We start from the raw sequence: 16,718 nt of genomic DNA, 5'->3' as shown, positions 1-16,718 counted from the left end.
TCAGATTGACCTTTCTCACTTGGGATTAGAGGTCTTGCAGTCACACCTGCTATGTAAATCTAAACTTATCTCCAACCTTTCCAGAATGAAAGAGGTACCAGACAAACTCTCTTTTCCCAAACTCCATAAGTAGCATCAACATTTCAGGCACAAAACATAGGTACATTTACACCTACATTTTTTTTTAATGGGAAGGATGAGCTGGAGGACTCCTAGGATAAGGTTACATTTCTCAGGTTGTTTTTTCCCTTTATTTACAGGAAGTGCCATTTGCCATAGAGAAAATATAGGAGTGTGTGTGTGAAAGCTGTTGGTAGTTTTCTGGATCACAGTTTTGGGTGCGAATGCCAAAATTCTGCTCACTGTTACCCACCCTGAGGTACCTACAGCCTCTCTTGGATCTGGTTAGCTGGCCACAAGCCTCGAGTGCAACACACACACACATACCACAGTGAGGAAGAAAACAGAGAGGCAAGGTAAAGAGGAGAAGCAACGATGGACTTCATCTGGCCACACTGAACGGTCACATATCTTTAAAATTCTGTTGAAACCAAAAGGGAATCTTGGGTTCATACCCATTCACTATCCTACCTAGTGCGCTGTCAGCTGTGCTGGTGCCCTGCTCAGAAAAAAGGGTGGATTAATTCTGAATACAGACGAAAGCCAGATCTCACTGAAGCCATAGGGGCAGAGGTACCAGCCCTGTGCCAGGCTGCCCAGAAATCCTCTGCCTGGCCCACCTGCGTTTACTTTACCAGTAACGTCGCTGACTACAACATTAAATACTTGCCACAAACGTTTACCTCCCACCTTTACGTGGCCTACCCACTCGCAAGGAGCTCCTGAAGCAGTTAAGGCCCACACCCTGCAGCAGTTTGATAAAGCAGAGAGGCTTCTGCCCAAAGCCCCCAGGCATCCGCTTGACGCCTGCATGGTGGGTGCAGGTTTTGAATCCCTGCGAGGGTCCTGCAACCCTGTGTGCCTAAGTGGTGCTTGCCACTGATAAACTTCACCCACCACTGGACACTGTCCCTTATTGACCCTTATTTGTTGGATTTTGCCAGCTTGCGGCCGGAATGGAGGCACGGGAGCGATGGCAGCGCTGCCAGAGTCAAGAGAAAGGGTGCCCAGGCCTATTTCTGCACATCCTCTCTCACCACCCCCTTGGGTGAGGTCTTCCCCCCGTGTCAGAGAAGCCCCATCGGCCACGGGTGCTGCAGCCCTGACCCGTGGGGCCTTTGGGCAGCACTCGCCCCTGGGCACACAGAAGCCCAGCCGGAGATCAGCCAGGGCCCAGATAAAACCCAGGTAGTGCCGCAGGGCAGGTGCCTTCGCCTGGAGGGGTAACCTCTCCCCCTGGGCCGGTCTGGGAAGCCGCTGGGGCCAGCGCTGTGGGGGAAGTCTGACGCACGACCACATCTTTGGGTAGGTTCGGGAGTTTTTACGTTAACTTTTGGGTTAACTGCCTCCCCCCGCCGGCAGCGCGGGCCGGAACCTTCTTTCCGAGGCAGCACGGAAGGTGTTCAGCGCCGGACCAAGCGGCGCCGGAAGCCGGCGGCGGCTCCGCTAACGGTCGCGGCATGGCGGGCTGGGGGCTGCTGGGCCGGCTGGGGGGCCGGCTGTGGGCGGCAGCGCCGGGGAGGCCGCTCTGGGCGGCGGCGGGGGCTTCCGGCGACAGGTAGCGGAAGGGCTGGGAGGGGAAGGGGCTGCTGCGGGGAGGGCCGCGGGGCGGCGGGCGGGGAGGGCCGGGAAGAGCGGGGCCAGAGGGGGGCTCGGCGGCCCCTTCCTCTCGGCGGCGTCTCTGGTCTCCCCTGTTTGGAGAGGCCTCTGGGTGCAGCCTGTTGGCAGCGCCCGGAGAATTTGCACATGCAGAGGTGGTGGAGCCCCGGTTTGCTGCTGAAGCGCTCAAGCCGTAGTAATAGCCGCAGCCTGTGTGGGAGTTATGGCAGGCTATGCATATTTGCAACCCAAGTATCTTTGCTTCATAGTGAGTGACTTGACCTACTGTGTTTTGAGTCACCTTGGCCTGTTGTTACAACTAGGCATGTGCATTCTCTAACTGTATTGTTAAATACACTGTTTCATTGTACTTGCAGAGGATTGAGGAGCATTCAAGCTTTTCTTAGCACTGACAACAATTATGTCAGTACAGTTAAACTACTGTAGCTGTTTAGCAGTGAATATAAAATCAGAGAGTTGTTGGGGCTGGAAGGGAGCTCAGGAGGTTTCTAGTCTAACCTGCTGCTCACAGTGCGGCCAGCTCTGAGGTCAGACCAGGTTGTTCAGGGCTTTGTCTTGTTGGGCCTTGAGAGCCTCCAAGGACAGAGGCTGCAGTGTCTCTGGGCCCCTGTTCCAGTGTTTGACTGCCCTCAGGCTGAATGTTTTTTCTTTATGTCAAATCAGAACCCCCTTTTTCAGTTTATAGCAGTTCTCTCATTCTCCTGCAATGCACCTCGGTAAACATGGCATGGCTCTGTTTTTTTAGTAACCTTCTCGTAGGTATTGGAAAGTCGCTGTCAGGTCCCCCCTAAGCCTCCTCTTCTCCAGACTAAACAAGCCCAGTTACCTCAAGCCTCCTCACAGGGCAAGTGCTCCGGCCCCTGTATCTTTGTGCACCGCTGCTGGACTCACTCATTTATAAGCATCTCTGTTGTACTGGGGACCCAAAACTGGATTTAGTATTGCAGATGTGGTCTACTTGGAGTGCTGAAGAAAGGATGATAACTGTTTCTGACCACGCTTCTGTTGATACAGCCCAGGCTGCTGTAGCCTTCATTGCTGCCAGGAGGCTGCTGGCTCCTTTTTTACCTTTTTGCCCCCAGGACTCCCAGGTCCTTTGCCTGGCTGGGGAGCAGCTCTGCTGAAGTCACGGCCTGTACCCTTGCAAGGGGTTATCCCATCCCAGCTGTGGGACTTTGCATTTCTCCGTTATGAATTTCATCAGGTTCCTTCTTGGCCTTTCCCTCTGGTGGCAGAGGGACACCCTTGAGCATTGCAGCTGCTCCCTTCAGTTCAGTTCTATTCGCAAAATTAAGAAGGGTGCACTTGTCCCCTCTTATAGGTCACTGATAGAGATACTAAACAGGACAAGTCCCTGAAGAGACTCTTGAGGAACTCTGCTTGTAACTGACCTTCTGGTAGAGTGCAAACCATTAACTGCAATGCTTTCAGCCTGATGATCCAGCCAGGTTTTTGCCCATCTGATAGCCCTCCCATCTGTGCCGCAACATCCCAGCTTGGATAAGAGGATGCCACAGGAGACTGTGTTGAAAGCCTTGCTAAAGTTAAAGTAAACAACACCCACTGCTGTCTCTTCGTTCATGGATCTATTTTTTTTTAATCACAGAAGGAGTAGTGGTTTGATTTGTTGTTACTTCCCCCTCTTTGGTGTACTTTAGAATACTAAAAGTTAGATGAGAGCACGGCGAACAATTAGGTGTTGTTGGCCAGGGGTGGCGAGTTTGCGTGGTGGTGGCTGAATAGCTCGCTAGTATGATTTTGGTCTTTATGGCTGTATAATGTAATGGTATAATTATGTAGTATGTATTACATTACGAACATACGTGCTATGAGACATTATTTGAACTGATAAGACACTTAAAACTTTTTCCCATCACTGGAAAGGGGGCAGCTGGGCTTTGTAGTCAGGCACGTTAACAGTACAACATGGTGGCACGAGCATCTTTCTGAAGAGAATGTCAAGTTCCTCAAGGAGATAACTGCGGAGGAATACAAAGCTCAGACAGCCAGCAAGCTGTGCCCCCTGAAAGATGAGCCATGGCCACTGAATGAGTGGAAACCAGGTGAGAAAGTATCTCTTCTGAAATACCAAACTCATGCTGAAATTATTGTTGTTGTGTTGTTGCATTCAGTAACATCAGGATTGTGTCTTGTAAAGTATTTTCCTTTTTGCTTTTACCTCAATCATCCAATGCATCTCCTAGTAAATAAGTAAATGTAATACACTAGTTCTCTAAAAAGCATTTAAAATATTACAAGATGTTAAGAACCTTGTAAGAACTTAGGTTTTAGTCCAAATCAGCACTTGGCCAGTCCCACTGCTGTGCAATGACAACATAATAAACTAAGAATTAATAAAAAAAGACTCCCTAGCATATGAAGTATATGAACTTGAAAATGTTCTTGTAAATATTGCTGGACTCTGAAGAAAAACTGTAGTATAGAATACATCTCACTTCTATTCAATGATTCATAGAATCATAGAATACCTCAAGTTGGAAGGGACCCATAAGGATCATCGAGTTCCACTCCCTGCTCTTTGCAGGACTACCTAAAGCTAAACCAGATGACTAAGAGTGTTGTCCAGATACTCCTTGAACTCTGACAGGCTTGGTGCCATGACCACTTCCCTGGGGAGCCTGTTCCAGTGACTGCCCACCCTCTCAGTGAAGAGCCTTTTCCTAACATCCAAAGTCTTACAGACTAAAACACAACATAAAGGTTTTGAGCCTTCAAAAGGGTCACATCATTTGATAGCAAACAACAGAGTCTGCAAATCCATGACGAGATCCTTGGGTATGACAGTGGAAACTGGAACAAAGAGCATTTTCGAATTTTAAAGCATTTATTCTTCATCTTGTGTTCTGTTTTTCATGGTGTGCACTGTCAGAAGCCAGGCTTGGCAGGTTGCCTTTGCTGTACAGTTACAGTGACAAAAATGTGCAGAGGTTAGGGTGGGAGGAACCTATTACGGTAAACTTTTCAATAGTTAGTTTGGCTCTAGTGAAACTAACTACATGGGTGTTGTATTTTTTAAAAAAAATAAGAGTCTGAAGCATTGGTTGTTCGGAACTTAATGAGGAACTGTTTTGCATGTTCTGTCAAACACAACTGGAACAATTAGAACTTTACTGCTAATGGGATTAAAAACAATGAGAACAGGTTAGTCCCAGCCTACCCACAGGGAGTTAGCGATGTTTTCTCTCCTTCTTCAACTCCTTAGGAAAGATCTGAGTTAATGGGACTTTGCAGGTTATGAGGCGGGCTCTTTCAAATATTAAGTGTGGCGTTGTATCCATGTTCTGTTTTGATCTACAGATTCCATCAGAGTTGGTGTTGTTGCAGTAAAACTGGGAATGATGCCAATATGGACCAAGTCAGGAAAAAAACATGCTGTCACACTACTTAAGGTGAAATAAATCATAATGAATTTAATCTCCTATACTGTATTCAGATCATTAACCAGAAGTTTCAGGCAAAAGTGAAACTTCTCGCTTGTACAGAGTAGGAAATCCCTAACGAAAGGAAAGATTTCTTTCAGCCCTGCATGGTACACCATGCCTATTCTCTGTTTATATCCTAAACTTTCTAGGATCGGTGTGCCTTCTGCCTCAGGTATTCAAGTGCTGCAGAACTGTGTGTAGTATTACCTAGGTGAGGGGAGATGGGAGGCACCATAAAGCTGGGGTTAACTACCCCACTTCACTTTTTTTTTTTTTTTGCCATGTGCAGGCACTTCGGGATTAGTTTCACCTTGGTTACTGAGCCTTTGTAGCCCTGAAGCTGCTTCTTCGTATTCTCTGGCAGATACCACTGTGATGAAGCTGTTTCGCTGACCTGTCGCTGCCATATGATCAACCGGGGCTGTGAAGGACATTGGGTTTACAGGGCAAAGAAGCAGGAGTCTAAAATGCAGGCTCTTACTCTATGCTTTGCTGCTGCATACAGTAGGGATTTTGCACGTCTTGCAGGCAAAAGATGGCTATAAAAGTTTATTCAATTTCTAGAGCATTTATGAAAATATAGTTTGCATTCTACTAATATTTTTTTCTAAGATACACCTTTAATTGATTGGAAAAAGAATGTCTATGGTAAAAAGGTAACACACTCCCCTAATTGTAGGCTGTATCTCCTTTTATATAGATACAAATGAAAACAGACTGACTTTGTTTCACTTGTTTTGATAATCTCTTACTGTGGTCTCAAAGCACACACATTGGCTTATGCTTAAATAAACACTATTTTTCTTTTCTTAAGGTGCAAGATTGCCATGTTTTAAGATACATTTCAAAGGAAGAGTCAGGTGGAAAAACATCTAAGCTACTTGTTGGAGGCAAAAACGCATCTCCTTTTTCTGTAAGTGAACCACTTTGGGTGTTTTTGTTAGAACAGTTGTTTCTGTTGTGATGACAGTACAAAAGTAGCACAGGTAGACTTCCCTAAAAGATTAATTGGCAGACATGCATGCTTTGGAACTGATCTTTTGTCACATCCACCCTTGCTTTTTTCCTAATGCTGGTGTCGATTCTTGGTTAAGAGAATAGCAAGAAGAACTTTTTGAAAGTTTTGCCTCTTGATTCTCTAGGAAAGCTGTGGGTTTAGGAAGTTGCATTCATGTGCAGCGTCCCATGCTGATGAAAGGGTCTGAAGGGCCATTAGCAGTGTAGAAACATGCGTGTTCGCCATGTCTGTGGAGATGCAATACAAGACCAGGACTGCAACATACATGCTTTAATGGCCTGTTGTAAACTTACCCAGCTTCATCAGTTGTTTAGAAGACTTTGTTCTCTAGCTTACTCTTCCATACTGTTTTATTAGTTTTAGTTGTAATTTTTCCATAGGTCTTTTGAGATTGTTTAATTGGCATATAGCATTACTGATTAATAAGTTTAAGACTCAAATTTTAAGGAAGATAGCTTCATGATTATAGCTCATCAACAGCGATATCAAAACTACTCACTTGTTTAGACACCCCAAATGCCTGATGTGGAATTCCCAGCCACCTTCAATGGCTGAGGTTGTCTAGCAGAGCTGTCATTCCTGAGCAGGAAAATTGAATTCTAGATCAAAGCAGGAACAAAGCTTTCCCTCAAAGGATTGCAGTTTCTACGATCTATTATTTCTATAACATATCACTTTTCACTTCTTGCAGTATCCTGGCACTGATTTGTTTGATTTAGGCAAGTAAAAAAAAAAAATAGGACTCATGATTACTAAGCAGATGATCTCAGCTGTGACTTTTTGAGGACATATATTTCCATTTTTCAAACAGAAGGTTGTCCCAGAGCCTCAAAATTAATCTGTGTACTTGTTTTTGCTTTAGTGGAGGTGAGGGAAGAAGGAGCTTCTTTCATTTGATAAATCTGTTGGCTTTTATAGTATATTCTACTGATTTTGAACAGGCTTATATTTTAAGGTATCTTTCTTTTATTCAGTGGGTGTATGCCATGTTTCACCATCATTGCTTGTACTTTTCAGGTGTCTTTCGTGTCACTTTAGTCCATTTTCACTTTCCAGGTGTGACATTTTTCCTGGAGAAATTACAGCTGTGTTTTTTCTTTCCTGTTACCTTGGTTTAAGACACACAAGAATCATGTGAATAATAATTTTCAAGTTGTATTATGCACATTAGACTCCTTACAGTTGATCTTTTCATAAAAATTATGTTATCGGTGATTCAGTATGTTGTCAGAGTAAACATTTGCAGGAAGCAAGGAGGTATATAGAAAATTTCTATTTAAACAGCTCTTGTGAACTAAGAAAATTTCTTCAAAGCTGAACTACCTAAGAAGTAAACTCAAGGATTTTTTTAGTAGTTTGAGTCATGTTAAAGACTCTCGGACGTAAATTTTTCCAAGTTAGTTCCTATTAATTTGATTGGACTTAGATCATTTTAATAAAGAAATTAATTAAATATCCTTAGACCAGTCTGTGGTGAGGACCTGGCCTGAGACTGAGCTCTATATTATTATTGTTGTTGTTGTTATCATCATCATTGTATAAACTAGGTAATTTCTAAGAAAGAATTTGGCATGCAGATTCTGGACAATTCTACTTGTTAAGGTACTAACGAATTATGTCTTTCTATGGTTTAGCTGCAGGTTTGAATCATTGCTTTCCTATGTTTATCAGTCTTTTTATGTGTTTCTTTTCTCTCTGAAGTGTCTGAAAGTGAGAATTAAAAGAAGGCTGAATGATACTGTATTGTATTAGCATAAGCAGTTTATCTTCTGTTAATTCCTCATAGGAACATCTGTCTTCCTCAGATTCCTCACAGCTACCGATTTCTAATGAATTTAATCTAATGATTACCTCAGTAATTTTACTAACAAAGAGTTCTATGTATTTCTTTTGGGTGTCAAATTGCTGAAAAAATGATAAGGGGTATTGCATTTTTAGCAAGATTTTTTTTTTCCTTTTTAGCTAGATGTATGTCAGTCTGTTACAAGTGAACAGATTTTTCATGATTTTTTAAATGCAAAACTATTCTCAAAAGTACAATTCTGTCAGTGTTCTAACAATTTTTTGTCAAAAATATTTCATATGCTTCCCATAAGTGAGGGCATATTGATCATTTTCCTATAATACTGGAAGATATCATTGTGGTTTTTTAAAAATAAGAACATCTGAGAATTCACTCAATGTTCTTCTCTTCAGTATTGCTTTTTAGGAAGGCTTTGTAAAGACTGCAGTGTTTTGTTTGTAGAAACACATCTCTCTGGCTTGACTGTTTGAAGAAAACTTGTCGTTGAAGTAGAACAGTGCAAGGCTATAGTAGGACTCTTGAGGTGTAAGCGATTTTTACCCTTTGACTTCCCTATGCTTTGCTTCAGCTGTGGTAGCTCTTTCCAGGCACCACGCTGAGCACAGAGCTCCCCTTGCTGTCATCTAAGGCAGCAGTTTTACATGACAGTGGAAATAAAGGATTGATATGCAGGCATTTAATAGAAAGGGGATTTCTTTATTTTTAATTCTTACAGAAGGTACTACAGTTTAATACAGTTGTCCTCCATTAATGCCTCAAATTTTTGTGATCTTAGGAGAGATTTTGTACTTAGTTGATGACTTCTGTTTTTTTTTTTTTTAAAAAAAGGTATTTGAAGTGTTTTGTACTATGAACTCAAGTTAACAAATCGCTCAAACCTTTTAACTCTCAAAGACTTTGTATCCTTACTTTCTCCTCAAATAAGGACAGATTCTTAAAGTAAAAATTTCTGGTTTGTGTCTAAGTCAGAGATCCTCATCATCTTGCTCCCTCATTCTTCACAAAACTTCCTCTGTTCTCCTAACACTTTTTAACAGATTTTTAAAAACAAAAGAAAGGGCAGCATGCAAATTTGCAAAATAAACTAGGTAATGATTTTAAAGTTATTCACATTATTTTGTCTTAAAATACACAAAATTATTTTCGAGAGGGAGAGAACTGCACAGAACTTTTGAGAAGTGAACCTCAGAGATGTGACTATCCAAGTGTGACAGTATTGTCAGATGCTTAAATGGCTTTTCTTGGAGAATTCATTTGAAGAAAAATCAGTTGCATTGCTTTTTTCCTACTGTTTTCCTGCATCACTGTTTCCATTGCTTGGTATCATCTCTGGTCAGCTGTTCTGTGAGTTGTCTTGTTTAAAACAGCTGAGAACAATTTTAAGTATTTTTAACTTTGTCAGACTCCTCTAAAAAGACGAGCCCTTCTTTAGTAAGTCAGCAGTGGTTTAACACAGAGTGTACTTGGTATATCTTAAAAATACATGAATCATAAACTTGTTCTTCATTTTTCCTTTTTTGTCCAGAGACTCTAGATTCTGTTCTGTGGGAAGTTAAGCATTTCTAGAAGTTTCTGCAAGACCAGGCTTTATTTCTATGGTTTTGTTAGTTAAATAAATTATATTTGTGGTGGTGTGGAACTAAGTCATTAGAAGACTGAAAAAGAGAAAATGCTTTTAAATTACTACAAAACTCTTTGAAAGTCATGAAAAAGCAGTAATATTTTATGTACATTCTAAATTATTGGTTTCCCTTTTCTGATCTTAGAAATCTTTATATATCTCTTGTTTATATGATGTAGGTGTAGTGTAACTAGTTGACAGAAAATAAAATGCAGGCACAGGAGTTTTAAATTAATTTTATACAGAGTTAAAATACTAGTCTCAAGATAAAAGTATAGTATGATACATCTGTTTCTCTGAGTGATGTTGACAGTCTGTAATCACTTTCTGTGCAAGGTTGATCCTTGGGTAATTTAAGATCACTTCTTTATGGCTGCTCGTTTTTACAGAAATCAGAATCTGCAATGGAAATTTTTAAAGAAGCTGGAGTACCACGGAAGCAGAAAGTTACAACATTTAATGTAACAGATGATGCCATAATTAAACCAGGTAATCTTTTTGAGCTACTGAATATTATATGCATAATCATTTAATGTCTGCCACTTCTTGTAGATCTAAACCAAGTTATTACAGGTATTTAATTTTTGTTTTGTATGGAAACTTCTGAATTCTTATTTCTTTGTCATTGAGCACAAACAAACTTTTTTCTTAGGGAAAAGCTAGAAAATGGGCTTTACTTTCAAGGTTATGGGAAGTAGGATTTTTTGTTTTTCTTAGTATGTTTCCATTGCTTACAAAACAAGTCTGATCCAAACTAGCTAATATGAACATTGAGTTAAAAAAATAAGTGTGTCTAACCTCTATTTACTTGTTGGGAATAAATATGAATGCATTTACTGGAAGTTCTCCAGTTACCCTTACAAGAGGGGCACCGAGAAGTTTGTGGTAATGTTTCTCAGGAGCCTAAAATAGCAGTTTGAGGTTTGTTTCTTCTTGCTACATTCAGAAGTAGGACTAATGGCTGTCATATATGGTGTTTTTCCTGGCAGCTTGCAAAGTAAAACACATTAAAACATGTTATAACAAGTGTTCTCACTAAAAATCAGTATTAGAAGTTTAGAGTTTTAATGAAAAGTTTTACGTTTTTAAGGTTTTATTAGATAGTGTATTTAGGTTGCTTTTATTTTGTGCTTTTTGACAGTTACAGGTATTTTTCCAAGAGTTACGTAAGGTGGGAAATTCTAATGTATGTGACCCTTCCTTCCTACTCATCTGAAATTGGGCTAGGAATTGAGAAATGTCCTCTAAGTAGTAACTACAAAGCATCTATTTTAGTCAATGAGGTATATAAAGAAGAACAAATAATATGTGAATAAAAACAAAGTTTTATTTCCTTTCCTGTGACTGTCATCTACACTGCATAGAAATGACTGGAGAGTGGTTTGAGGATTTCAGCACTTAGTTGAACATGATCTCTCCTCTTCTTTTGAAGGTACTCCTTTGTATGCTGCTCACTTCCGCCCAGGGCAGTTCGTGGATGTTACTGCAAAAACGTAGGTTCCTAATGATTTCATGTGTACAGTTCATCTTTCAAATAGACTGGTTGAATTTTTTTTCCCCCTCTACTTTGGCTTGAACTCATGGCTCACAAAAGCTGAAGTACAATTGCAAGGGTAGTGGCAGAAAATAGAAGTCCATTCAGCCATTGGGTAAAAAATATCAAATTGTTTTTCTTTGAGGCTTATTTTTGATTTTGAACACGGCAGGTAAACAAATAATACTATCAGGGCTGTGGTTCTGCATGTGTTGTATTTTGCACATACATGATTAGCATGGAAGGGCTTGACAAACAGCTTAAGAAAGAGGTGCTCAAGCTTAGGACAGGCGAAGAAGTCTATAATGCAGCGTGTGGTATGCAGAAGTGGGGAATAAATGCTGAAAGGTATCAATTCCCAGAAAGACTGCTTAATTTTGATTTGGTGAAGAGATGCAGAGAGATGTATTGTGGACCAAAAGAAAAGCAAATAGTGAATACATTTAGCAGGACAACAGAGCTGTCAAATTCCTTTTTTGTTTTCTCTCATATTCCAGCTCATCTCCTTGCCAGCAATGGCTAATGATCTTTTACTCTAACGTGGGAGGAATGATTTCCTCTCAGACCACTGCGAATGCCAAATTAGAGCTCCAGTGGTAGAGGGTGTCAAAAGAAAAACTGGCATTTTGCCGCAAAGACTAGTCATGCCTCTTCTATTACGTCCATGATTTCCACTGCCCAAGAAAACCGAGAACTCCTATCTCCGTATTTCAGTGAAGTGTATTTTTGTTGTGTTGTGATACAAGATAATGTTTTCCATTTGATGTTTTATTTCTTGTGTAATGGAGATAATACCCAGCTGGCCTTGTTGAAATATCATTCATTGTAACTGTCTCACATAGGTGTAATATTTACAAACATCTAATATTATTCACAGGGCTTTGTATATATGGGGAAACCAACCATATCAGTACAGCCGAGTAGTTGGCTCTAATATAGCTACACCTGACTATGCCTATGAGGGCACCCTATTCAAAACAGGTCAAGAAGCTGACTGGAATTAGTATTTTTCTATGTCAAACTTCTTTATGTATACTCAGATCTGGTATATCATTCATTCTGCTTCTAAATTGCATTCACTGAACAGCCTATAAGAGACAATAACTTGTTTACAAAGCAAAGCACTGTGTCATTAGGAATACAGTCATTCTATGTAGATTTAGCGTCACACTTTGTTAATGCAGAAAAGCTTTGTTTTTCTAGAAGTATTTAAGAACTGGGGAAGTTTTTTGGCAGTGTAAGAGATACTGGTAAGAGCCACAGAGTATTGATTTGTATCTTGCTATATGTATTTGAAAATACTAGCAAGCTAAAAATAGACTGGGTTCCTGGCCATGTTCAGTGAATTCATCCTGTCTTTTAATTCAGTATTTCTAATCTATTTTCTCCAGCTGTTTGTATGATCCCATTTCAGAAATTAGCTTTTTGTTTGTACTGCTGACGTTGGTAGCATATTACATGTAATCCTACTATACAGGTGCCTAATATAAAAGGAGAAGAAAAAATTCTTAACCTAAAGAGAAAGATCAGATTTTTTTTCATCATGGTTTTCCTGCCAATATGATTATCTAATCATTCCAGTCTTTCTATATCTGTGGTTTTTAACCTTTTTCTGCAACTTACTCGCTTTCTGATTTCTACTTTTAATGTTACTTTCTTCTTAATTTCTACTTTTCTGGAATGCTGCATTTATCATATTATGTTAACTCTTGGACAAGAATTAAATGATTTGACTACATTTCAGTTTTTCTGTGGGTCTCTTACTTTATTCCATGCAATTTCATCCAGTGTTGTTTAGTCTTATACTTGGATGGGGTTTATTTTTCATTATTTTTCAGAGTGCTGTATCCATCATTCTTAGTTACTGTACCTGTAAGTACAGATTTCACAATGTCACAAAAATATCCAAGAAATGCTTCAGTGAAGGGCAAAAAAAGTTATCTTGGGAATGATTATAGCATTGAGCTATAGCATTTGGGCTGTGCTGTGCGGGGAAAAAATGAGAATGTACTTCATGTTGTACTTCTGTTCTGAACCCCGCTCAAGAGGAGCCATCTTCTCCCTACTGAACAAAGAGGGAACCTGGGGAAGTTTGGTCCACAGGCTGAAATGAGCCTTTATACATTACTCTCTAAAGTCCCGTTTTCAGAAGTGTTGTAGGCACTTGGAAGATCCTAAGCTATAGGGGCGTTTTGAAAAGGTACTTAAGAATATAATGCTGGGTTACAGTAGGGAGCACAGTTTGACTTCCTCTCCTTCCTCCCGCAACTTCCGTCTTCCTGATTCAAACCATTATGGATTGAAAAGCCAATAATTCCTACAAATTGGCTATCACCACTAGTAAAATTTTAGAAATATTTTTACATGAACATGTACCTTACATTTTTAAGATTGTCAGTAACTTTATTTAATGGACAAAACACTGAAGTGTGCAATGTTTGAAATCATATAGATGGTCATAGTAGTGCTGTTCTTAACAGCATGATTAATTCTGATTATTCCTTTTAAAAAAGAAAGAAAAAAGAAAACTAATATCACCTCAATGAGGAGAGAATATAGTGGAATATAAAGGATGTTTTAATTTTTTACCAACTCTTAATGATCCAGATGAGCAAGGTATCCTTTTGTATACTTCCTTCTACAAAGACAAAAATCAAAAGTATGCCCCTTAAAAATGAGCAAGCTTTTCTTAGTTATTGTAGGTTGAACAAACTACTTGCACTATGGTTCAGAAAAGTCTTGGTTAGCATCTTGATTTGGTTACCAAGTGTAGGGTGTTATTATGACTGTCTTCTTTTAAACTTCCCTTGCAAATGTTTTTGTCGAAGTCTTGAAATGTTTTGATTCATTTATACTTCTGTGAAGAAAAACACTTTCCCAGAAACAAGAAGGTTCAGTTAAAGATGCATGCAGTTTGTTTTTATTTGAAGTCTCGTAATTTGTTCAGCACAGTATGAGTAGTTTTTAGAGTGCTGACAGTAGGCAGTGCAACTGCATGCTGTCAGTCTTCTTTAGTGCTGAATTTTTTTCCTTAGTACTTATTTTCAGCAATTTAAAAGCTCAAGCCTTAAGTTTTATAGCTGTCTGTAATGACAAGACTTTTCCTTGGTGTTTCAGAGGTATGTTTCAAGAATGTATATAGGCTTAGTGCCCTTTTTGGGACAGCAGTAAACTTCAGAAATCCTGTGCCCTGATGGTCTGTTTTAGCCCTAATATGCTTTGGGCTAAAATACATAGCACCATCCAGGAACGCTTCTCTCACAGGCTGCACTTCTGTGACCTCTTTAAGCTGGCGTAGTAGAGGCTGCTGCCCAAAGGGGAGGTGGGACTCGCTCCCACAGAGTTCCCATCGACCTTCTATTGCTGGTACTGGCATCCTGGGTTGCATGAAGGAAAAGATCAGTGTGAGAGATCTGTATTCTTCACTGGGTTAGTTCTCAGCTGGATTGGTTGCATGCCCCAGCTTGCTGATCAGCTGAGTGAGCTTCTGCACTAGTACAAAGATGACCAAAACATGGGGATGGGGAGAAGAGGTGGGACCATGCCTTACAGTGGTAGCCCAATGCTGTATGGAGATGGAGTTGTATTATACCTACTTTTTCTGCCACTTCACGACCTGTTTCATGAACATTTCAGGAGACCTTTGGAACATCAGAAATTTTGCCACTCCAAAGAAAAAGCCAACAGTAGTTTTGTTTGAAACGTGTCAGAATTAAGTGGTGGTTCTGGTGTGTTTAGTGGTTTATTTAAGCTTTGCTAGGTTAACAGTGTACTCTGAGCCTGAAAGCATGCTCTACAATTGTCTGAAATTGTTTGACTAAGTAGTTGGAATCCTTTTCCTCTACAGCATCTAAATAATTGTCTTTTAAATTAGCTAAGTTTGAAGAGTTAGCAGCAAACTAGATTGTTGCTTAATTAGAGTGCTTTATTCCAGTAGCTTTCTAAATGAAAGTTGGCTCATTAGGTACTGGCATTTTACTTGTATCAAACCTGGAAAATGAGGTTTTGTACAAAATTAGGTGGTTGACCTGAACAGCTGCTTTCCTGCAGGTGAGACTAGAACAACTGTGTGTAATTAAGCTCTATTTTTAATTCTACGGAAAGATTATATTCCTTTCATTTAACATTTGTGTGTCTTAGTTTTGCATATCATCATTCCTGTCTGTGATTCCTTTCTGGGACTCAGGTAATCATGTTTCAGTGAAGCTAAGTAAAGTAAGTGACTAAATTCCATGTATTGAAGAACAGTGGCATTATACATATCAAGTCTAATAAAGATAGGTCTCGTATATGTTTTTTTGTTCAGAGATGGTGTTTAATATTACTGTTGTCAGAACAAAAATGCGTAGTCCTTGATTCAAGCCAAGACAGCAGGTAGAAGATGTCTTATCAAGAAATGGCAACAGTGTAAGTAGGATGATTAATGTTCTACTTCAGTGTAGGTTCTTGATTATCATATCTCAGATATTGCACATGCAACTTGATTCTTTCAGAGTGGAATCTAGATATTAATTCTGTTTAATTAATATATGGTTCTGGATTAAAATCCCGCTTTGACAAATCTTAATGTTTTTTGAAAATCTCTGAAGTTGTCAGTACTGTGCCTATTAAGAGATTTTGGAGTTGTACCTCTTATGCATGTTTGAGTTGTTCTAAATTAGAATTGTATTGTGTTTCTTTTTTAAGATTTCAGAGATTTTAATGAACAAGATAATGAAGAAATTTAATAAATGATACTAATATCTGACACCTGGCATCTCTTCAGAAGTCAACAAGAATATATTCTTACAAATATTTGTTAAATTTTTGGCAGAATTAAAAAAGTTTAAGAAAACTAAACTGTATCAATCCTTCTCTGATTTTCCATAGTATTTCTTGAACAGCATGCATCTTAAGTTCTCTTCCTTATATAAATGAATATTAGTTTCAAAAGCACTTTGCATTTCATATAATTGGAAGAATGTAAAATCTTTGCATTAGAAATACAGATAAATTTTGAGTCATGGAAAATTTATTCATAATATTTATTATTTGCATACAGTAGAGAAATCCACCACTTGTCTGAGAACAGATCACAGTCACATCAAGGTGGACTTAGGCTGGAAAAACACTATTCTTCTAGAATGATTGAGGTATATTGGCTAAATGCCTAGTTGAACAGTCCTCCTTTCTAAATTTGATTTAAACAGTTGTTAGTAGTTCCTTACTTTATTTTAAACTCTGTTTGATTTACATAATCCTGTAGTTTTTATTCTGGTTCCAGCTTTACTTCAGATAGAGCATGAGTCTAGGAAGAAATATACACTATGTAATTGTTTTTCATCTTGATGTGTTTGAAGAACGTTATACATTGTTTATTCTCTTAAAAAAATCAAACCCTCAAAAATTAAATAAAAGTATAGCAGCTTCTTATTTAATTAATAAAAACTTGTTTTTATTTTCAGTCATAATGGTGACTGAGTCACGCTGAATAGAAAATTAATGTTCAAAAAGTCATACGATAAAGTGTATCTGTAGGTAATTCAGAGACCTTCAATCAGGTTTTTCACAAATAAAAA

At 39.3% G+C, this 16,718-nt stretch overlaps 1 protein-coding gene across 2 annotated transcripts in view; it reads left to right on the top strand.

The window, feature by feature from the left end:
* The first annotated feature begins 1,541 nt into the window (after positions 1 to 1,541).
* MRPL3 (mitochondrial ribosomal protein L3) overlaps positions 1,542 to 16,718 on the top strand; it is a 30,728-nt gene continuing 15,551 nt past the window's right edge. For both annotated transcript variants that reach the window (XM_075493289.1, XM_075493290.1), the window contains exons 1-6: positions 1,542 to 1,678; positions 3,625 to 3,803; positions 5,059 to 5,150; positions 5,998 to 6,096; positions 10,016 to 10,115; positions 11,059 to 11,119. In XM_075493289.1, coding sequence (XP_075349404.1) covers positions 1,581 to 1,678; positions 3,625 to 3,803; positions 5,059 to 5,150; positions 5,998 to 6,096; positions 10,016 to 10,115; positions 11,059 to 11,119 — 629 coding nt within the window. In that variant the 5' untranslated portion in view covers positions 1,542 to 1,580. The remainder of the gene's footprint in view (positions 1,679 to 3,624; positions 3,804 to 5,058; positions 5,151 to 5,997; positions 6,097 to 10,015; positions 10,116 to 11,058; positions 11,120 to 16,718) is intronic.

This window comes from Mycteria americana, chromosome 2 (genome assembly GCF_035582795.1).
Source record: "Mycteria americana isolate JAX WOST 10 ecotype Jacksonville Zoo and Gardens chromosome 2, USCA_MyAme_1.0, whole genome shotgun sequence".
NCBI classification, from domain to species: domain Eukaryota; kingdom Metazoa; phylum Chordata; class Aves; order Ciconiiformes; family Ciconiidae; genus Mycteria; species Mycteria americana.
Note: the sequence above shows the minus strand (reverse complement) of the source record. Positions and strands in the feature narration are given on the sequence as shown.